The sequence below is a fragment of the Cydia splendana genome, chromosome Z, assembly GCF_910591565.1.
Source record: "Cydia splendana chromosome Z, ilCydSple1.2, whole genome shotgun sequence".
Taxonomy (NCBI): domain Eukaryota; kingdom Metazoa; phylum Arthropoda; class Insecta; order Lepidoptera; family Tortricidae; genus Cydia; species Cydia splendana.
In genome coordinates, this window is record NC_085987.1 from 16,076,429 (window position 1) to 16,099,980 (window position 23,552).

Consider the following 23,552-nt stretch of genomic DNA (forward strand, 5'->3'; position numbering starts at 1 on the left):
CGCATTAAGGTTTCAGATCATACAATAAAAAAAATTGAGCATTTTTTCACCTCTTTACAAAACATTTCATATCTCCGAAACTAGAAACCCTCATAAGGTACCTTTTGCCGTGGAACGTCACATTTTATTCTTTTAACGCGCGTTGAAAAAGCTCTCGTGCGTATGGGGGCTTAGGCCCCATTCGCACGACAGCTTAAAAAGCGTTGCGTTAAAACCCGACGTTGGCGCTTTTTTACCGTTTCCAATATTTGTGTTCATATGAACGCTTAAAAATCACTTGTGAGTCGTACTGCCACGCACGCATCTCAGCAAAGCCATACTTTATTTGCTATTACGACGTATTATTTGAATATAGCTTGAATATTTCAGGAATTTGTAAGCAAAAGTTGACATTTTTAAGGTGAAACTAATAATAATCTTGACGATTGACACCAAAAATTGACACTTGACAGCCAACTGACAGCAGCGCCGGCGCTTTTTTAACGCTTGTGAGAACAGATACACGGAGTTCCGTATGCTCTATTCAATTTGACGCCAACGCTCAACGCCGAAAATCGAACAGTGCTCGATAAAAAAGCGCCGCGCTTAAAAACCGCCTTCGCGTGAATACATACATGGTTATCCATTTGCGTCATTCAAACGCTTTTTTAACGCGCGTTGAAAAAGCTGCCGTGCGAACGGGGCCTTATGCTTTCCCGTGGCGTTCGGCGCAACGGTAAACGCGCTTATGCAATGCAAAACGCATTGGCTGCATCTTGATTTATCTGGCTGGCTTGACAATACTTGTCAAAAAAGCAGTGGTGCCATAGCTGCCATTTTTCTGACATTTATTTTTCTAGTAACAGTCGCAACTGTTTTGCGTTTTAATTATTATATCAAGAACTAAATGGGTGTAGTTTCATTGCAGTTAATAAGAATAAAATCAAGGAAAACAGTAATATAAGCAATCAAATTACGTTTTAATGAAACTGTTTTGTATTGAATTTAGTTTAGCCCGCTCGTCTTAAAATGGCAGGCAATTTTTGGCAAAGTTCGCACCATCAACAGTGGATACTTGATAAACAAGATTTGATAAGAGATCGGCAACATGATCTTGCTATATTGACGGAAGAAGAGTATCAGAAGATATTTAATTTTTTCGCTAGCATAATACAAATCCTCGGAGAGCAATTGAAGCTTCGTCAACAGGTGATCGCCACGGCGACAGTGTATTTCAAGAGGTTTTACGCCAAGAATTCTCTTAAATGTATTGATCCTTTGCTATTAGCCCCAACATGTGTATTCTTAGCGTCAAAAGTAGAAGAGTTTGGCGTTATATCGAACTCTCGTCTTATCACCACTTGCCAAACTGTAATTAAAAACAAGTTCAACTATGCATACGGCCAGCAGGAATTCCCGTACAGGACAAATCACATTCTGGAATGTGAATTCTATTTATTGGAGAATCTGGATTGCTGCCTTATAGTCTATCAACCATACAGGCCATTGCTGCTTTTTGTCCAAGATATAGGACAAGATGATCAACTGCTTACTTATGCTTGGCGTGTAGTTAACGATTCACTCAGAACGGACGTGAGCTTGCTTTACCCGCCATACCAGGTAACACCTTTGTTTATATCTTCACTTTTGACTTTGGTGCAGTGCACCATGTATTGGTCAGTCAATCTAACAACAACTATTGTTTCAGATTGCAATTGCAGCCCTTCATATTGCCTGCGTAATGTTGGGAAAAGAGAACCTCAAACCTTGGTTTGCAGAGTTGAATGTTGACTTGGATAAGGTAAATTAAGAACTATTTGCTTGCAAACAAATAAGTACATGTACATATTTTTACAGGGTTACATCAACTGGTTAGGGGTTGTGCACAAATCACGCGAGGTGTTTTCGGCTACTTTTTGACCCCCCCTCTCCATTGGTGATATTTTAAGATAAATAGTATTGTTTATAGAAAATCATGTTTATTTTTCTATTACATTTTATACACGAGAGGTTTCCTTATACCCCCCCTCCCCCAACGTGATCTATTGTGATTTTTTCGTGACCCCCCCTCCCCCTATCGAACCTCGCGTGATTTGTGCAAAAGCCCTTACTGTTATTGTTACTAATATTTTGGTGTTGTTGTAGATTCAGGAAATCGTCAGGTCCATTATCAATTTGTATGAAATGTGGAAAAGCTATGATGAAAAAAAGGAGATCCAGAGTTTACTTGGAAAGATGCCTAAACCCAAGCCGGCTCCACAGAGATAATATCTACAATAGATACAACCATAGTTTATATCATGAGACTTTAGATCCACTGATGAAAGAAACCACCAAACCAGAAAAAAGTGAATTGGTGAAATAATACTTTGAATGAAATGAAATGAACACTTTAGTGATGCACAGTATTTGATCAGTGATGGCATAGTTATTTGGTTTGTAGGAAAAAATCATGTTATTCCCAGCTGTTACCATTTGATTTTTTTCCCAGTTATTTGGTGAGTGGTTACAGATGAGCATTGAAATTACCAGTTTAACATGTGGGAATGAATTGTTGGTAACAGGCAGGAATAACCGAAAACTTGATATAAATAACTTTCACACTAAATAACATTTTTTCAGGAGATGTAGGGTACTTACTTAGGTTAAGTTCTTGCCTGGATCAAACTAAACATTGGGAAAAGATGCATGCTTCGTCTATGTTTAGCAGCAGTTACATTTGTGGATAGTTCAATTGAGATGAGGTAGGTATGTTTGAGCTGAATTTTGGTATTTACAATTTGATTTTCCATTAGAGGAATTCTGTGAGGCTATTAATAAAGAAAACTTGTAACATTATGAGTAATAATTGATTACTACATATGTATATACAACATGGTCATGAGGAACCTGAAAGATTTTAATCATGTATTCCTGATCATATTTAAAGACTATAATGTCCTGTAAACTATTCTGGGATTCTCCTAGTCTCAGAGTTCATTCCAAAAAAAACTATCTTTAATTAAGAGCCCATCAACGTGCACACTAGCGCCGCTGCTGAATAATCGTGATTATTTTAATTTAACGACAGGTGTTTAAAAAAGGGGGCCGCTACGTACTGTATTGTGTATTTCAGTACCTTTTGAATACATCAAACTAGTTTCTATGTTGCTGGATTCGTCGAACTAGGACCTCCAAAACAAAAACGGCCGTTTTAACTTTGGACGCATAGATTGACGAATCCAGCAACATAAAAACTAGTTTGATGTATGCAAAAGGTACTAAAATACAAAATACGGTACGTAGCGGCGCCCTTTTTTAAATACCTGTCGTTAAATTTAAATAATCACGAATAATTAGCAGTGGCGCTAGTGTGCATGTTGAAGGGCTCTTAACTTAGTCCAAAAGTTGTCCAAATGATGGCGATGTTGACACAAATATCCTTATAGACAGATATCAAAATGTGACAAGTAACACTTTCCAAAAACTAGGTTTTACGAAAAAAATTGCAATTTAATTGGGTAGGTATTTTCCTCTACTTAAAATAAATTATAAACATTCTAATTACGCTTTTATTACAATAAACAAAAAATTGTGCCTTGGATAATAAAAATTGGGTTCCTCATGAGCATGTTGTATGGTTAATTTATGTTTGCATAAAGTTTGTTTCTTAGAAGATTATATCAATAACTACAAATCAACATGTCATTGTGAATATTGCACATTAAAGCAATCTGGAAGCATATTTTGTTTTCTTTGGAAGGCAGAAATTTAAATTTCTTTATATACATATTATATTATTTTAAATATGAAATCCATTGTATATTGCATGAACTACTTACTGAAATAATCATATATAGAATAGGTACTGCTATATAATACTTGAAATAAATATCTAACTTGATATATAAATTTAATCAATGGGCTTTTATCAAAAATAATTTAACAGTGTTAATATTTGTGTTAATCTAGAATCCATTGATATAACAATTGCACTTGGATTATAATGATCAATATATTATATTTTTACATTTAAATTTAGGTATTTATTGCACGATTTTTTTGTGAAGTAACCTGCCACATTTTAATATGATTTAATAGACCTCTCAAAAGTTTTTTAGCAGCCAAACATTTTCCACTGGGAATTGGAGTGCATAATATTATAATTAGTATTAGTAGGTAGTTTAAATTTAGTAATTATTAAGATATCCAATCAAGTTGTATTGTTTAATTTAATCAATTGATAAGTGGAGCGAGTGTAAAATTATAAATACTTTTGAAATTATAAAATTTCTTCTCTGGTTAAAATGGAGTATAGACACATAAATCACCACTATAGTTTGTTTTTTTAGAATTAGAAAAAAGGTAAGCAATCTTGACGTGTCCAATAGTTCCTGGTTTTTAAAAAGCGTTTTTCAATTAAAAGACACGTCAAGATCGCGTAGTCTTTTTCTAATGCTATAAAATCATATAGCATTAGAAAAAGACTACGCGCGCGACTTCAAGTAGGTATGGACTAGACGGTCTGGTTAATTAACCAGACCGTCTAGTCCATACCAACTTGAAGGTGCGCGCGAGTAGCAGGTCAGATCTTATTTATTTTATGTTAGAGTGATTGCGTCAGCTCACCGTCCAGTACCTACATGTTTCCGTGCACTTGGCGTAGTTGCAACAAAGAATTGTATATAATTTCAAGAATTGCGTATAATTTCAATAGGTATATATTAAAATTATACACAATTCTTTGTGGCAACTACGCCAAGTGGACGGAAACAGGCACTGGACGGTGAACTGACGCAATGACCCTAGATGTATCTTCTAACTCCTAGCTATTGTTTTGGAATTTGGAACATTGACTTGTTTTGGTAAAGGCACTTGTATCTCACTTGTATTCGATGTCCACAAACACCTACTCAACATAATACATAGTTTTATAAAAATGAAATCCTGTATGTTAGTTTTGTAAGGAAAAATGTATCTGATAAAGTCCAGGCGGACTGTTCAGCTCTACAAAGTGAAAGTGTAATGTAATAAAATAACCAATGAACTAGTAGGGATATAATATATGTACTAGTCTACCCTTATCCAAAGTAACCCTCCCTGTTAGACACACACTTTTAACGAAACAACGTACAATGGATAGAAATGATCTGGCGATGGCGCCGCCCGGTGATATGTGGGTGGTGGGTGGGTGCGTCACGTGAGATGGGAACGGGACATAGTTTCATTACCATGTTCATAATGTTATTATATTTTATCGCTTGAATAGATGTTAGCGAGGGTAGCGAAAATAAATATAGTTTTGATCATCCAAAGAATCGAAACTGCATGACTTGTACATATTATTATATGACGTGGATGTTCCTTTTGATATTAATAGTTATATTTTGACTAGCGGTATTTTAACATCAACTTAAATGAATTAACTGCATGATATTTCTAAGACAGCCATGTTTATATAAATAAATGAATTTTTCAATTATACAATTTTTCCTTTTTATGTTGTTTTCGACCATTATCATGTTTTTCAATGCAATTGACATTTAATTTCCTTAATTAAATACTTGGTCTGAACATGCGGAAGCTAATATGAGAGCTTTTATCTGAATAATATGGCATACTCATATATGGCTGTTAGCCGTTGCTAAAAGTTAGTATACGAGCCCCGATGCAAATTAGTTCGTCTAGTTCCACACAACAATTTTGTTTATTCTAATAAATTTTAAATGAACATGAACATAAAATGACCCAGTAATGGGAACCATCATAGTAATGTTTAATCTAGTTTATTTTGATCGTATAATAAAATTGCATGAGACTTTTATTGCTAAAAAAAAATGCATTTATCAAAAACGTTGTCAAAATCATATTGTCCTCTCCTACAGCACTGCTGCATGCATGGGCTCGAAACAAAATTGTCAGTAGATTTGCAAAGCCCTTTTCACATATGTTATATTCCTACCCGTCAAATAAAAAAAATTTTTTATTCTTTCAATACAAACGGTATTTCTTGTATTTGGATTTAGTTATTGTAGAATATTACCATATAAAATTAAACTACTTACATTAGTATAAACATTAAACATTAGTGATTTTTAAACTAAATCATTATTTTTGTACAAACGCTAGAACCTCAAAAAATGGTCTGACTAGACACAAACATGCATCGGGGCTCGTAGTGGTAGTAACTGTAGTAAGTTAAAATAGTTATCTACGATACAAGTGCGGAAAAGAGGAAATTCGAAACGAGTGGCGATAAATTAAAACACGACCGAAGGGAGTGTTTTAAATCAACACGAGTTGCGAATTACCTTTTCGCACGTGTATCGTAAATAACTATTTTCACCCTAGGGTTGGAAACGCAATTTTCCACCCGGTTATCACTGTTATCAGCCTGTGAGAGGTGAACTTTCTGAATATAGGAGAGATGAAAAATTCTTTCTTTCTTGTCTCATAAAGTCCCATTGACAATTTTTCGTCATTTATTAATTGCATTAATGTAAATCATACTTAGTAAGTACCTGCAAAGATCGTTATAACTACCATTAGGGGAATAATGGTTTCCAACCTGATACCATCCACACCAGGCGTCGCATGTTACCATCGAATTACTTACACAAGTGCAGAAATAGCTTATTGTAGCGACTGGCAAGTGTAATCATAACATGTTCCTCGGCTCGTATGGAACGAAAACATGTAGGTAGGTAGTGAGCCGATTCAACAATTACACTTGTTAATTTTCGTACAGTTAAAAGTACAATAATATCTTGGAGTATGTACCTAAGTCTATGTATTCTTATATTCTCCGTACAATAATAATCTGACCACTTTTAACCATCGATTCTAGAGCCAAATTGGAGTTAAATATAAAATGGTACTTATATTAACATAAAGTATAAAAAAAAATTTAGTACTTAGATACCTATAAAAGTCTGCAAAGATTTTGATAGCAGTGCAAGTGTTATTTATACTAAACGTCATAATTTCATAGAAGTTTGACGTTTAAAGTATTAGGTGATACTACTTAAATCATAAATTCATAACTCATAACAGCCGGTGGTGAATGACACTGTGCGAGACAGCATAGCAGCGGCTGTGTGGGACACCAATATAAGAGATAGGGACAGACGGGTCAATGTACGTAATTCTTCGCGCTTAGCGTCCTTATTTTAATAGTGCTACTACATCGCACATACCTACAGAAGACTCGCTCTCTAACAAAGCGCGTCTGTTACGATCAAGACAGATATGGCCGCTAGGAGGCGACAGCGCCACGCGCGGGTTATGGCTAGCCACCTAAATTGGTGTGGAACGGATGTACTTAGCTACTTGTAGCAAAGCGACGAAATCGCGGAGTGAGCCACGCCTGACTTATAGGCAGGTAGTAGGTACACAAGAAAAGTGAACCTTCCGAACAGTATGTAAAGTGATTTAATTCGAATCTTTATACCAATATTAGAATGCGTAGATATATTTGCTTTCGGAAAGCATAACAAGGAACTGTAGATGAACAACATAAAATGATGGCATTTAACTGTTTTGTAAAAGTGTCTCAATCCCCTAGGTAGGTAGGTTACACACTCTTTTAACTGTCCATCGGTGTAACTTCTGCCTTTTGTAATAAGGTTCCCGGGTTTTGTATTAAGGGCCCCGGTCTGGATCTAGAACAACAGTAAGTATACTCTCATTTAAAACATAGACAGAGACAATCATACTATCTTTGTCTTACACTAGTATAGCACCCAAAAGAAAAGGATGAGTATAGTTTTTTTGTTCTTATTTACTGACAAATTTGGTTTGACCAACTATAGTATTTTTCTAAATTGCCCAACCCCACCTTAATTTGTTGCCCACCATAATCTATACTAAAACGGTGGGGAATAAAAAAAAAGTGAGACTGTGACAAGCACAAACAAAATAGCGCTTTCGCTGCTACCCCTACTGAAGAATTCATAAGACTATCCCGTTCGGTCCTTTCTCCCCACCCCTCATGCCTGAATTGCCTGATCCAGTTAAATACCTAGTAGATTCATGGGATCCGCTCACGAATATCTCAAAGCATCGGCATCAGAATAGTACATATGTGTGTATAATATGTAACATGGGCTATTCGTGAAAAATATAAGATTAGGGTTAAGCTAAAGTTGCTTAAAGGGTTAATATACAAGCAGCACGGGCAGATATTTGCAATCCTTATTATTCTATCGTCTCTGATCATTAGTATTAACACTGTTAACAATGAGTGTAAGTGTACTCCGGTATAAGGTATCAAATGCGCGTTGTGGCGCGGTTATAAAGACAGCGCCGGCCGGCACTCGGCAGTTCCTGTCCTGCAGTGCCGCCGCCACCATGTCCTCAACCAAGACGTTTCTGTGCGACGCCTGCCTTATTTTATTAGTAGGAATCGCATTCGCCGTTGCTGAAGACAAAGTTGTGGGGTAATGTTAACATTTTTTTATTTTTACCATTGACGACAATTCCTAAACCTTATTGTTACTGTTACGTTTATATTAGGTACCTAGGTGACCAGTTAAGAGTTTTATTTTTATAATATTTTCCACGTAGCTGGGGACGGTGATCGCTGGTATTTCCAAACAATTATATAAATTGTATTGAAATAATGGCTTTCACGGTACCCAAGTTATGTGAAAAATACTGTATGGACTATGCACGTTTTGGGAAAAACGCAACCACCTAGCTTTTTAGGCTTCCATAGATAGAAAGGAACCGGAAGTTAGTCCACCTGCCCGCTTTGTCAACAGCTCAGCTCAGAACAGATATACCATTGGTGGAGAGAAAAATGAAATTAGGGAGCACCCACTCTTGCCGATCGATAGTATCATAGGTAGGTATACCTCTATTAACCCAATAAGTATATGTATTAGGTTACAAGTTCCGGGCACCACTGCACCTATGATTTTCATGATATAAATATTAGCGAAATATTTAGCATTAAAAACCTAATTTATGTTCGGCTTAGTGTTTCTCTGCATTTTAACTGCCAACCGACTTAGGGCCTGATTTAGTAAGATAATTGTCACTGATTTACAAGTAGCGGCAGCCGGTAGAAAAGGCCTCTTGGTAAAGCGCATCACCGTTGAGACTTAGACCACGCCATTCCATTTCTCGTGTACCCTGAATCTCCCTACTCCTCCATGTTTTCACTATATAAGTGCTCCAATTCCATTTTACACTGCCCCGTACGAGAAATAGGGTTCGAACACGGCTCGAATATAACATGGCCTGCAGCGGGCGCAATTGTAACTTTATACATTTTAAAAAGTTAAAACGCGTTATAGAAGTACAACGGGCTTACCAGAGACGTTGAAGGGCAACTGTACGTGCGGCGGGTTCGACTCGCGCGGCGGGTCCATGCCGCTGGTGGCGCACTCGCCCGGGCTGACGGTGGAGTGCGGCGCCGCGGGCAACGCCACCTGCGGCAACTTGTGCGTGGCGCTCGCCACCGCCACGAGGGCCAAGGGGCCCGAGGTGCTGTGCAACCGGATCAAGGCCTGCGACGAACTCAAGGTTGGGTTTTTCATCATAACATAATATTACTCACCTACATAGTTTGCTTTAACATTCTGTCGTGTCAACGAGGGTAACTTAAATTTACAATATATAACCCTGCGTAATATTAATTACCTCACCTAAATTATTTTCTCATAACAAAAAGTTAGGTATTGATTGTCGTAGTGATGTAGATGGCGCTGTACGACACCATGTTTTGTGCCAAGGGATGATTTAGGGATATTAAAAGTACTAATTTCAACTTCACCTGTCCAATTGCATTGTCCAATGTCATTGCGTCTCACTTTCTCCTTAAGCAAAATGTGAGATGCAAACGGATGAATACCATCCAAATATAAACTGTTGACAACGAGAGTTACCTCCCAATATACCGACGGAGCCGGAAAGCTTCATAATATTCATAATACAAAATATATGAGGCACGCTGACTACTGAAATATGACCGGTATATGCAGGTTAGTCATATAGGTCTCACTGTCTCACAATTTAGAGAGAGATAAGAGAAGCGAACGGAACGAATGATAAGTGCCTACCTACTACCTAATAACTTCCAATGACGTTTTAAACTAATGTTGTTTGTATTTTGCATTGTAGCTCTCCGTATTCTACAAGATCTGCGACGGTCCGTGGGTGGCCGCGAACATGACGGCTGAAGAGGCGCTGTGCTGCGAGAACTCCAAACCGAAAACGTGCGCCTCGGCAGTGTCGCCGTCGACCGCTGCGGCCTCCAGCCCCGTCACCGGGGCCCCTGTGTGAATCTACCGCCCCTACTAGTCTTTGCTGTTTCCGAAAGTTAACGACACGGGAGAATTATTTTAGGAACGATTTACGTTACCTAATACACAACCACAATATTTAATAAAAGGCTCCCGTGTGCTATCTTTCGGAACTCAAGTCAGTATGACTCATCATCATAACATTACCTACTCGCCATTTATATAAATTTATTTGAAATATAAGGTTAAATAAAAAAACTTTTTTTAAAGACCATTTACCATGTTCCTTTTAAAAATACATCGATGTATACTTAAAAACAATACTACGCAAATATCGCAAAACTATCATTTTCTCTAATCTAGTAAAAGTTACTTCATTGACATATTCTTTTAAAATTGCGTAAACTAAGGATTTAAAAAATCTAATTTGCGTTTATAATATCCTACTACATAATTCATAATTGTTACGTGTTTAAAAAACATCAAATAACGCATTCGATTCACGTCTGTATGAAATACTTAGGGATGTTAAAAGTACTAATGTGCAAATTGACGAGTTACCAAAAAGATGGAAAAGTTCCGACAAATATCACAAATAATGAAGGAAGTAATTTTGGAAAAGGGGAAATTATGTTCCCCATACCCATTGACATATGAGATGAGATTTTTACATCTGTAAATATTTAAACTTTCTAACAGCACATCAGTAGCAAGTTACAAGTACTTGGCTTCTCCACGAGAGAATCTCGAATCCAGGAGTTGAGCTTTTTTTATGACGGACTTCTTTTGCGCCTCGTCGAAGCGGTTGACCTGCAAGTCGACGTCGCGGCTGAACGGCCGCCGCTCCTGTTTTTCTTCTTTGTCAGCTTTCTGTAAAATAAAAACGCACACACCTTTTACTATGCATATAGTAATATCTATACTTCGTATTTTTAACATTGACAATATGTATATTTTTGAATTACAATTATAAGCATTATGTTATGATAATTTACATTATTTTTGTTTCATAGTTAGGTCATTAATATCTTGATTAACCTTATAATTGTGTAGGTATGTTGTATGTATTAAAGTGACTTTAAAAAAAATCGTCAATTGTTACTTGACTTGATGACAGTTATGTATGACCCCGTTGGCGGGCCGAAAGTAACACGGTGTGGGTCGAAAGTAGCAAGGCAAGAGGTTTGTAATGAATATAATATGACATATAAAATCAAAGACTTGATAGAGAAAAACAATTGAAAACAATGAGCAATAAATTGAAATAGCCGATACGATATTACTTACCTATCTCCTACGTATTTAGGTACTAATGGTGTAATTGATTGCCCTGAGTTGCTAAGTAAACTGTGTTTAAAAACCCCCTCTCGTTCTAAAAGGTATCACCAGTCGTAACGTGAAGGGGGCGCCACCAGCTGTCATCTGATAGCAGCGGAGCGGTGTTTTGACTATTAGATAAACCTACAGAGCAATTGTTACTTGTTACTTTCCACCCGCTGTTACGTTTTTCCCCGTTCTCCCCTATGTATTTAATTCACAACACAAACACAACACTGCACCACTCACCTTTTTCTTCTTTTTAATTTTCTTTTCATGCATCTCAAGTAAAGACTCTTCTCTTTTGTGCTTCTTCTTATGTTTTCTAAAACAAAAAAACGGTACTTTTTCAAATTACATATTATACGAGTACTTCGTTTATTTTAGCATTAGACAAAGGGCAATCCTTGTTTTAGAGATAACGTCAATTCTTGTGAATATTTGTTGCTGTAATAACTCGGTGAAAAACGCCTTCTTGGCTGCGATGCTGGCCACTATGTGGTCATTGGTTTAGATAGAAGGTATACTGACATTTAAGTTTGTCTAACGCAAATCTAATGACAGACAGTAAACGAAACTCGCAAAATGTACTTGTAAATTAAAAATATCTTTACTTAACCTTTTGGACGCCAATGACCGGTATATCCGCACCGCAGGTCCAACGCCAAAGACGGATCAATCGGTCACAGACCACAGAGCAACATAGACCTACGTGCATAGGCATAAAGTTCAATTTCAGTTTTGACACTTCGGTGACGTGGCGTCCGAGTGACAGCTTTTGTGTTTGATACGGAGTCGAAAAGGTTAATCGTTGTTTTTTTTCCGCCAAGATGTACTTAAAAGAAATAACTTGTCGTGTGCAGAAAAAAAAAACCACACACACACACACACACACACACACACACACACACACACAATTTTATTTGCCGAATTTGACCCAAATTCAATATATTTTGCTCCTTATATGACCTCAGGAACATAAAAGTATATGTTTTATATAAGTCTATTTCATAAAGACAGTTGTTTTTGCTTATATTATGCATGACACGTATTTCCTATACGAAATGTCACAAAGATTGCAAGTAAATTCTTACTTTACAGCCTTCTCTTGTTCGTCGTCCCTGTTGGCCAGCTGGCGCGACCTCGCTTCTCTCTGTAGAACTATATCAGGATCTTCTTCCTTCTCCACACCAGCATTTTTTCGAGCCTTTTCTTCAGGTGTGTCAGTCCAGCTCGATCTGAAATCATAGGTAATATGGTTTATTGGCGAAACATTTGAGAAACTACTCACTGACAATGGTTTGGTCTGAAAATGATACATTCAACTGGCGGTGATATTTAATGGGTTACGCGTTAATCCGTAAAATACTTAAGAATATAGAGAATTAAAAGCCTGACTAATCCAAAACAATGTTGGCCAAGAACTGTTGCTACCTGTTAGACATGTCAGGACCTTCCTTGGCCCTAAATGTTCGAGCTTCCAGACCTATATACTTTGCTTTTCCCTCAGGTAGCTCTAGCATCCATTGTTCTCGAGATTTAACCTTAGAACTTTGCATAGAATGTCCATCCATATTTCTAATCTTTATGTCTAAAGCTCTTTCCTCGAGGCGCCGGTGAGCATCTGACCACTTGTGCTCTGTTCCTGTAGGCAAAGGCCCAATGCCATCGTCATCAGAACTCTCACATTTTATAATTTCGCAATCATTTTCGGCCAGTTCTTTACGCAGTTGGTCTGGTATGGAAGGACCTGTAAAGAAGAAAAAAAAATTGTATGATGGAATATGAGTTAAAATTATAAATAAATACTGTTGTCATAGCAATGATATTTACCTATTTTTCGATCTCCCTTACGATGGTTGGGCGGTAACGCAGGCCCTTCGGTATTTGATGGTGCATACTTGCTTGATTGTGAAACCAAGTGAGGAGGGAGGGCCGGACCACAGACATCAGTCTTTGAACTCATTTTTCCACCCAAGTCTATTAATTCAACAGGCTCCACTTTAACAACAGACCTTTTGAGCTTATGCCTCAAGTCAGTTGGATCAATATTAAGGCCATTATGGGAGTCATCCTCACTTAAGATTTCGCCTTCTTCATTGCTTTCAACTTGATTACTTTTCTGTGTTGATGTAACTTCTGTAGCATCAACATCAATGCTGGAGTCTGTTGTCACTTTGTTTTTTATATCACTTGTGCTGCTTACTTCAATAGATGTTGGAGTTTCATGATCTTTTTCTTCTTTACTGGATTTTTCCTTTTTCCTGTGCTTCTTCTTGTGTTTTTTCTTTTTGGCTTGATGGAGTTCTTTTTCTAAATTGAGTAGTTTAGCACGAAGCTTTTCATCATCAGAAGAATCAATTTCACTAGTTCCATCAGATTTTTCTTTGATAACTGTTGGCTTCATGCTGTAATATGAGCCAGGTTGCACATCCTCTGAATTATTACTATCACAATCTTTCTCAACCACTACAGGGCTTTCACTTCTCTTCTTCCTTTCTGTGGGAGTAGGTTTATGTATTTCAGACTTTTTGATTCTAATCTCTGGTGATGAAGACTCTCTATCTCGGGTCCCTCTATCAAACTTATTTAAACTTTTAGGTTTAGTTGATAATTGTGCATTATTTTCTTCCCTTATTGATAGGTTACGTTTAACCTCTTCCCTGATATCCCTTTTCTGCTCTAGAGGCCTGTGAGTTCTAGATCTGGATGGATGATGTCTGTCTCTACTACTACTCCTATGCTCTTTTGTTTTTGATCTCTCTCTAGATGTTCTTCTAGGCAAGTGCCTTTCTCGAGATCTTTTTCTGCTAGGACTTCTGTCAATAGAATGTCTTCTTCGTATTGGAGAGTTTTTAGAGGATCTATGTCTTTCTCTTGGTAGTCTATCAAATCTATCTCTCTCCTCCCTTCTTCTATTAGAATCTCTATGGAATCTGTCATGCTTGGCATGTCTATCTCTTCCTGATGACCTTACATTATCTCTTTGACTGGAAGCTTTATGTTGATGATCTTGTCTTTCAGATCTACCTTTGAATCTACCTGTCTCAGAATCACTGCTTGATTCATCAGAAAGCATATTGGTACCTAGAAGCAAAAATGGTTTTTATTAAAGCTAAGAAGGTAAAAATAGACTACAAATGTTTCAAACACTAGCTTTATTACATTATATAATATATTATGTACTATTATAATGTATCATTGAAGGTTAAACATAACAGGTACTTTTATTTAAAACATTTTTGCAATTTTCTTTGCACTGTACCGGATAGATTTTAAAAATCCTGCCGTAAGTATTCCTTTTAATGACTGCCTCACACTAGATTGCCATACTAAATCTTTCAGGATTTGTCTTAATATTATAGCACAGTCAATGTCATATGCGACGGCACGGAGAACATCTTCCATATCTTGTTGGAGACCCCCATGGTTCCAAAACTTCACGATCCGTTGTTGTGGGACCATGGGCAGCTGCATCAAGTGATGTAGTTTTGTTTCTGGATGCAAATCTTGATGACATTGTGCTTCTCCAGAGGGAAAGTCTACGTAGGCATGGAATTGTTGCAAGATTGGTCTGTATAGTTCACGGAAATTTGCTAGTTGTGGTTGAACAATATTCCTCACTTTGTTCTTGTTCTCTCCAAATGTCATTCTAAAGTCTCCAGCATAACTCAGATTAGAAATGGCAAAGTAGAAGTCATACTCTGAGAAGGTTTCTGGTAAGATAAGTAAGGTGGTATGAACAGCAGAACGTAGATTTGACTGTAAGGCATTTTGTAACTGAGAGCTATTTGTTTCCTTTATGATTTCCACAGGTTTGTGTAGCCGACCAGCTAAATACAAGTCATTCCAATCCAGGAGATCAGCAATCAGGTCTTTTTGTGAAACAACTCCATACTTAATGGTGACATTTTCTTCCTTGAGTTCCACAAGAGTGTTAAAATAAACCTTAGCTCCCCAGTTCTCTTGAAATCTCGCAACAAATCCTTTACCTAAGAACCGTAGAGCGGAGTAATGAGAAGGGTTTTGCTCGATGTTAGCTCCATGCCATCGGTGGGAGTTATCGACGCAATAAATAAGGTCTATCATGTTGTGCTTTTTCACATTGCCTATTTGAGGTTTCACAGCTGATCCATATGCGAAACAAAAGGTAAAATTTTGGGGAAATTTCGTGAGTATTCTATAGTATAGCGGTGATACATCTTTTGCTATCCCTGCCACTTTTATCGCAGTTGATGTCATTGTAATTAGATTTATTATTTATAGTAAAAAATAGTTTGCTATCAGCTGACCTGTAATTTGGATTTAAACGTGCCGAGTTGTTACTGCTGAACGTAATATCTTGCTCGAAGCGTAGTGTTGGAAGCTGCTGCGTTTATAGATCGATGGCGAATATGTTTTTAATTTTGTGATTTGGTAGAATTATTATTTCAGTCCTTATAAACCACTTATGGCACGATTAAGCTTGGTATACTGAATAGTGCCTGGAGTCAGGATAGGATAAACACGTTCTTCATGAGCTACGAGTACGAGTGACAAACCAACATTTGGGATGGATGGCACATCACCACAGGAATGGATGTCTTTTTTCTGTTATCTGTAAGGGTGGCTATCTGTTCAATATCTTGGTCGAATGTGTATTTGCATCTCACATTCTGCTTAATGAGAGAGTGAGACGCAATGCATATTGGACAAAGAAATGAGAAAGTGGAATACCATGGAATACCACCCTAATGTAGACTAGAGAACTAGAGTAGTGGTCCATACGTTGTCTATACCCAGCTAAGGCTGAGGGGCTACCGCAAAAACCGAAATTCGCAAATTGCGGGGATCTTTCTTTTTTACTCCAATGAAGGCGTAATTAGAGTGACAGAGAAAAATGCCCGCAATTTACGCACTTCGATTTTTGCGGTTATAGCCCTGAGGGGCTACCGCGAAAACCGAAATTCGTAAATTGCGGGGATCTTACTCTTTTACTCCAATGAAGGCGTAATTAGAGTGACAGAGAAAAATGCCCGCAATTGACGATTTTCGGTATTGGCGGTAGCCCTACTGACCATACACAAGTCCTAACACACTACCGCACCGCACCAAAGTCGTGATGCGGTGCGGTAGTGTGTTGTGGCTAACATAACCTTTAACAACTTCCGCTAAAAAAAGAAGACAGATCTTGAATCTAGTCTATGATATTATTTGACATAAAAAATAAGGTAGAGGGATAATGTACTCGGTTTCTGTTTTTCTTATTTTCGTATTTTTTTTTGTTGAACGTAAGTTATAAACTCGTCCTCTTGTAATCGAAAATTTTCGCTGTATAAATTTGTCAGATTTTCATGATAAGGTCAAAACCTATTGTGAATCATTAGACTGGTCACGCATTATGTCGAGTGCGGATCGGATTGACTTTGAAATGGAAGTTGAAGTCGAGAGTGCATCATCGGGGCCCGCGGCGGAGCCCCCTAATCCGACGTCGCCGTCAGCACCCATTCCAGCTGCAGACAACAAGAGCGTGGTAGTTACTACCGCGACGTCTGGTTCTGTTACCGTATCCCTTCATCCGTTAGTCATTATGAATGTTTCCGAACATTGGACTCGACTTCGAGCACAAGAGGGCTCACCACAAACCGGTAAGATGGAACAAAAGTATATGGTAGTTTTACAGTCATTTCATAATGAAATATGTATTTATGCAACCTCACTTTCAACCTCAATTTTGACTGCTACATTATAAAACTTATTGATTTTATTAATACAAAGCTTTTGTATTATTCAGTACATTGAACTATTATAATGAATGAATAACTCTGTATGTATGACAAAGAAAAATCACCATAAATATAAAATAAAATATTGTGGGTTTATGTTATTTACTTCACTATTATTGGGCTAGCTATAATATAACAGCCTTCCTTTATTTGATCGGCTACCACAGATACCAATGCTACTATGAGAAATAGGTACCGGATATTATGAGGGTTGGTTTACCTTACTGCACATTACCTACTTTAATAAATGTTATTTAAGTATGTTAATGTTATTTTTGTTTTTACAGTAATTGGAGCTCTCATTGGGAAGCAAAAAGGTCGTAACATTGAAGTGATGAATTCATTTGAACTAGTGTTCAGTGTGATTGAGAATGACATTATTATAGAGAGAGATTATTACAATTTAAAAGAAGAACAATGTAAGTAAATTATATTTATTCTTTATTTTACAGAAAACATAGTGGTTTCTTTAAGCATGCAATAATAATATGGGCTAAGACATTCTTAAACTTCTAAAATTCTTGCATGTACATAATACAATTTAGATATCACTCCTAACTTGATTTAATTACTGCAGTGGTTACAAGGATGAGTTATTGCATACACCAATAAATTGTTTTTAATATTGTTTACAGTTAAACAAGTATTCTCTGACATGGATTTTCTGGGCTGGTACACCACAGGAGACACTCCCACGGAGCGGGACATTGCTGTGCATAGGCAAATCTGTGACATCAATGAGTGTCCTGTTATGCTAATGTTAAACCCAGCTGGGCGAAATGGTGATGTGAGTGATGTTCTCTTTGCAGTACAGTGTTACAATTCTATTTATTTATGTTGGATAGATAGTATTACTGTGGCATACAGAGTAAAAGAAACTGATTTTATATGTATGTTATTAATGTCAAATATCTGGGAGACGGAGCTTTGCTCGGAAAACATATAAAAACTCAAAACTGGGCGTTTTCCTAGAGATAAGACCTAGCTAGATCAATTTATCGCCCCCGAAAACTCCCATATAGAAAATTTCATCAAAATCATTAGATCCGTTTCCGAAATATATATACATATAAATAAATAAACAAGAATTGCTCAAATTTAATGAATATTGTACTTTTTTGTATTTGTATTTGTATAGCCTCTTCTTCTGAAGTTTGAGCTATTTGCTTGGGTTGATTTTTAAATGAAGTCTCGTAGTTCAGTGTGCCTGTTGGCAAAGGCCTCCTCCAACTCTTTCCAGTATTTCCTCTGGCTGGCCAGTCTTGTCCAGAATGGTCCTACAGTGGTTATTATTTCATCCTCCCATTGTTTGAGTTGTACTTACTATTTCTACATTTCTCTGAAAAAATATCTGAATCACAAAATATTTTACAACTGATTATTTCTTAGCAAATTGCTATCAGGACTGCAAATATAACCTTGGCTGTTTTTGGCTGGCAAATTTATACTCATGAGAGCTAAGGGCCACTGTCGGTTTACTCTTATCAAAGGTTTTCATTAAAAGTGAATGACAATATTGTTACTTTGATGCTAGTGCGAAGAATAACAACTTAAGTCTATGAACTTAACTTTATTAACCAACCTCAATCTCGGTTTAAATTCATTTTGATCTTTTTAGGCTGTAGCCAAAGTTGCAAAAACGAAACCCTAATAGTTTCGTCATGACTGTATGTCAGTCACAGCCATTATACTCATAAACTATGAGAATATTATAGGCACACAATACATAATAGTTTTGGGGTATTATTTATAATGTCATGAGTTTTTTCTTTGTGAATGATTTGGCGAAGTGGAACTGCTGATGAAGACTGTGAAGCGATGACATACTGTTTTGCAAAGCTGATAATTTTTTGGCAAAAGTTATATTTAAACTGTTGACTTAAACTTATTATTCTATGACTAACTGCAAATGTTTGCTCTGCAATGGCTTTAACAGTGGATAATTTGTTGTTTAAATAAACTTATTTTTTTAAATTGATTGTACAAATGTACATATTGTTATACCCAATTGTTACACAAATAAATGATTTTTGAGTTTATGTATCTGGAGAGTTTTTCCAATTTATTTGCACCGCGCTATAGCTCTTTAAACCTATCTTGTGGCTAATTATTATAACCATAAATCAAGTATATCTTTAATAAATTTTTTGAGTATTGTGTGTGTGTGTGTGTGTATAGTGTTATTATTATTATTGTGTTACACCTGCAAAGTTCATAAGTTAATGTGTTTGTTACAGCAACTTCCTGTAGTATTGTATGAGTCTGTGATTGATGTCGTACAAGGCAGGGCTACAATGCTCTTAGCCCCGCTCACTTACACATTAGCAGCAGAGGAGGCAGAGAGAATTGGTGTCGACCATGTGGCAAGGGTGTCTTCAGGAGAAGCAGCTCTTAATAGTTTAGGTAAGAAATTAGGCTTACATATTTTTAGGGTTCTGTGCCCAAAAAGGTAAAACGGCACATTAATGGCTTTGGTTTCTTTTCGTTATACCCATTTACCAATATTCAAAACCGAATTGTGTCAAAATGCCTGATTTCATCACTTCTGATTCTGAGTCGTAGGAAGGCGTTAGGGTAGCTGCATTGTCTTCTAGGAAATATACAACACTGGATAAGCACTGAGAATGAGTAAAATTGTTACAGTGGCTGAGCACCTAACTGCACAGCGGTCAGCTATAAAGATGTTGGTGTCCCGGGTGCGCGCGGTGCTGGCCACGGTGCGCGCCATCCGCGACGGCGCGCTGCCGCCGCGGCCGGGCCTGCTGCGCGAGGCGCGCGCGCTCGCCAACCGACTGCCCCTCCTAACCTCGCAGCAGTTCCGAACGCACTTCTATCATGTAAGCATTTCTAGCGGTCTATGCTCACTATAACACTACAAATTACAGACTATTAGGGTTGAAGATTTAAGAGATAGAGCGCACCCAGCAGCAATATATGATCTAGGTGTTGTGTGTACTGATGTTTAAAAGCTAATCATTGTATAGAACTTCTGTATCAATTATCAACTATACCTACACATAAAAAGAGAGATATAAAACTGCCTCGCAAATCTCGCAATACACGATATCTGTTAGATAACCCATCAACCGCCCATTACATTAACCAATCAAGGTACTCTAAATCCACATTCTTATTTTCCAGCAATGTAACGACGTAGCGCTCATGACATACCTCGGCACCATCACGAAGGGGTGCAACGCTATCAACCAATTAGTAAATCGATTTAATGTACTTTATGACAGACAAGGAATGGGTCGTCGTATGAGAGGACTCTTTTTTTAAACAAAATGTCATATTCATGCAATGAGAACAACAGTAAGTGGTGCACATAAATGTCCAAAAGGACCAACTAGCGACTGAAATGTCAGTGACAGTGTAAAGATTTTTGTATGTTTTATATGCATATGCGATATTGTTTTAATTGCTATAATGCTCGTGCCAGGCCGTCAGTACCCGTAGTGTAAATGTTATTCGATAGCGCAACGTGACGTACGCGATTGCGTTAAGTGTTATTTTGTATGGGATTTTGAGTTCAAAACGTCCCGCTTGTCGCTCTGTACAAAATACCATACAAAAATAGACATAACGCAGATGAAATATACACTAGGGGTTCAGATCACAAGAAATATCCAAAATACAGATTTAGTGAAATTAACATAAGTCGTTTGTACATTATTACTTACATTAGTAATAATTACGATGTATCGCTAATAATTTTGTCATATTTTAATAAGATAAAAATTATTTAAATTATGGTGATTTATTTGGCTCTTCCTTTTAGCTAAAGTACAAAATCACAATGCATATTTGGGGTCATCCATTAATAACATCACACGAATTTCTAGGTATTTTTACTCCATCCCTCCCCACAGTCACACTTGGTCACATTTGGCAAACCCCTCCCCCCAGGCCCCAATTTCACCACGGCTACAATTGTCAGTGACATATGTCGAGCGACAATTGTCAAGCGACCGGTGACATATTACAATTTTATAAAATATTTTTATAGAAATACTTACAAACATGACAGGCATTTTGTTACAATGGTATGTATTACAATTATGTTGTGAAACAGGAATTATTTTTTCTAGTCGACATATTTGTAGAATTGTCGGTGAATCTTGACAGGAATTGAGTTATATGTCGGAATTTCGTGACAATTGTCGTGTTTCTTGTGATAATTGTCATAAACTTAGCAAGAGAAATATCTGTTTTTTTCTGATATAATAAAGTTTTTTTTATTAATACAATGATGTTGGCAAACAGGAATACGGCCCGCCCGATGGTAAGCTGTAACCGTAACCCATGGATGCCTGTGACGTCAGCAACAGTGATGTTTTACAATTGTCGCACCTGTCACCGATGTGAAATTGGGGCCTGGTGTGACATCACATTTTTTCAACGAAATCGGCAAATCGAATTAAGTAGGTGATAGGTACCTATTTTTAATATTTTATTAAAATATTTTTGCAAAAAGAAATATTTGTACTTTTATAACCCAAAACTGATTAGGAAAGAAAATTAAACGATTAAAAATGACTATCGTGCCAAAAACTTGTTAATTAACTGTACAGCGAATTATTAATAATTTAAATAGAGTGACGTCACAACTCCCCCCTCCCCCTGTCACGACATGTCACATTTTCTTGACCCCCCTAAACGTGTGATGTAATTAATGGATGACCCCTTTACTGTAAGGAGTATGTATATGCCTATTAGGCTATTAATTAGATGACTATTATTCTCATTTCGTACCTATTCATATCAGAATTCAAGCTACGTACTAAGTACATACAATTATAATTTGCAAATGAAACATGTTACTTATATTGTATTATCCCGTGTTTTTAACTATTACATGTTGTTTAAATATTGCACCTAAGCACAGGTTTTATTTTGGATTTTCTTATACTTACCTAATAAAAATAATAACTTATGCAGTTCTAACTTATGGAAACAAAATTGCCTACGTCAGTCAGTTGCTGTGTGTCTCGTTCGAGTTCTTAGCGTCGTGCAAAATGCAACAAAAATAGTTTATGTACAGAAGTATTATACCTAATTGTAGGTCGTTTCGTGGAAACTGACGCGGATTTTATATGAAATAGTTGAATGTTCAGTACAAAACCTCGCGCCAGCTCTTGTGAATTCACCTATACCTACTAATGAAAATTAACACGAGCGAGCTTGCTGAAATTGAGAAGCACCCATACATTGCACAATACAGCGTTATCTTGGTTTAATATTATGGTAAAAGGGCAAATATTGGATATTTTAATTTATTTAATTATTCGATTTTCAAACAAAATATTTAATTGTTGACTTACAATTATATGTATTACCTTCTGCCTTAAACTAGAAAACCGTCATATGTTGGAAAATTAATTCTGTTCCTTTTTGTCGCCAAGACACTTGAAATTAGTTTTCAATGTATTTCTTTGCATAACTTTGAGTAGATAACCTACTCGTCAGGGATACAGGTATGCATACAGGTCGTTACTTGTTAATGTTTTCACAAACAATTATTCCTGTGAATCACTCTGTATTTGGTTTGACGGTTTTCAGAAAACCGTACATTTAGTTTAGTTACTTGACTTAATAGCACACGCAAAATGCTGCCTTTGCCAGGTATGGAATAGTAAAGACTACGTACATATACTACATGTGATGCGGTATCAATAGGCAATCAATATGCTGCAGTAAAAGTAGAATTATACCTACCACAATATTTCAATTTTTTTATAAACATATTTTAGTAGGTACAGTCAGCGTCATATAGTAGGTAGCATCCAAAGTATTCAAATAGTTCGGTACGCCATGCATATTATATTATATGGTATGGTGGTATTATATTATTTGAATACTTTGGATGCTAACTGCACAGACGACGCTGACTGTACAGTCAAGGTTTTAAATATCGACACGGCCAAAGATCGATACCTTGTCTGTCCTTAACCTTTTGGACGCCAATGACCGATATATTGGCACCGCAGGTTCAACGCCAAAAACCGATTAATCGGCCACAGACTACAGAGCAACATAGATCTACGTGCATATGCATAAAGTTCAATTACAGTTTTGAAACTTGGGTGACGTGGCGTCAGAGTGACAGCTTTTGTGTTTGACACGGCGTCGAAAAGGTTAACGACGGCACATGTTCAATGGCTAGTTGGTCCTTGGATATATAGATAAGTACTCGTAATGTAATAGGTTTTTTACTAGTACCATCTCCCACACTGTTAAGTGTACACCGGTGGACCTTATGCCT

At 37.0% G+C, this 23,552-nt stretch overlaps 5 protein-coding genes across 5 annotated transcripts; 3 read left to right on the plus strand and 2 right to left on the minus strand.

Annotated features, from left to right (window-relative positions):
• Positions 1–822: 822 nt before the first annotated feature.
• Positions 823–4,463, plus strand: LOC134804413 (cyclin-C). The gene is made up of 3 exons (XM_063777446.1): positions 823–1,599; positions 1,688–1,780; positions 2,125–4,463. Exons 1-3 carry the CDS (start codon positions 1,009–1,011, stop codon positions 2,245–2,247), a joined length of 807 nt encoding a protein of 268 aa, XP_063633516.1. The 5' UTR covers positions 823–1,008; the 3' UTR covers positions 2,248–4,463.
• A 3,787-nt stretch (positions 4,464–8,250) lies between these two features.
• Positions 8,251–10,479, plus strand: LOC134804491 (uncharacterized). Its single transcript, XM_063777539.1, has 3 exons — positions 8,251–8,396; positions 9,258–9,486; positions 10,084–10,479. Exons 1-3 carry the CDS (start codon positions 8,308–8,310, stop codon positions 10,243–10,245), a joined length of 480 nt encoding a protein of 159 aa, XP_063633609.1. The 5' UTR covers positions 8,251–8,307; the 3' UTR covers positions 10,246–10,479.
• A 138-nt stretch (positions 10,480–10,617) lies between these two features.
• LOC134804489 (splicing factor, arginine/serine-rich 19) lies at positions 10,618–16,049 on the minus strand. Its single transcript, XM_063777537.1, has 6 exons — positions 15,815–16,049; positions 13,356–14,609; positions 12,957–13,272; positions 12,617–12,760; positions 11,772–11,847; positions 10,618–11,075 (listed from the first exon to the last, which is right to left on the minus strand). Exons 2-6 carry the CDS (start codon positions 14,599–14,601, stop codon positions 10,920–10,922), a joined length of 1,938 nt encoding a protein of 645 aa, XP_063633607.1. The 5' UTR covers positions 14,602–14,609; positions 15,815–16,049; the 3' UTR covers positions 10,618–10,919.
• Positions 14,664–15,818, minus strand: LOC134804490 (phosphatidate cytidylyltransferase, mitochondrial). Its single transcript, XM_063777538.1, has one exon. The coding sequence runs from the start codon at positions 15,762–15,764 to the stop codon at positions 14,754–14,756; it is 1,011 nt and encodes a 336-aa protein (XP_063633608.1). The 5' UTR covers positions 15,765–15,818; the 3' UTR covers positions 14,664–14,753.
• A 679-nt stretch (positions 16,050–16,728) lies between the features above and the next one.
• LOC134805269 (COP9 signalosome complex subunit 6) lies at positions 16,729–20,575 on the plus strand. The gene is made up of 6 exons (XM_063778584.1): positions 16,729–17,149; positions 17,575–17,706; positions 17,923–18,074; positions 19,525–19,690; positions 19,931–20,124; positions 20,429–20,575. The coding sequence occupies exons 1-6, from the start codon at positions 16,903–16,905 to the stop codon at positions 20,567–20,569; spliced, it is 1,032 nt and encodes a 343-aa protein (XP_063634654.1). The 5' UTR covers positions 16,729–16,902; the 3' UTR covers positions 20,570–20,575.
• Positions 20,576–23,552: the final 2,977 nt, after the last annotated feature.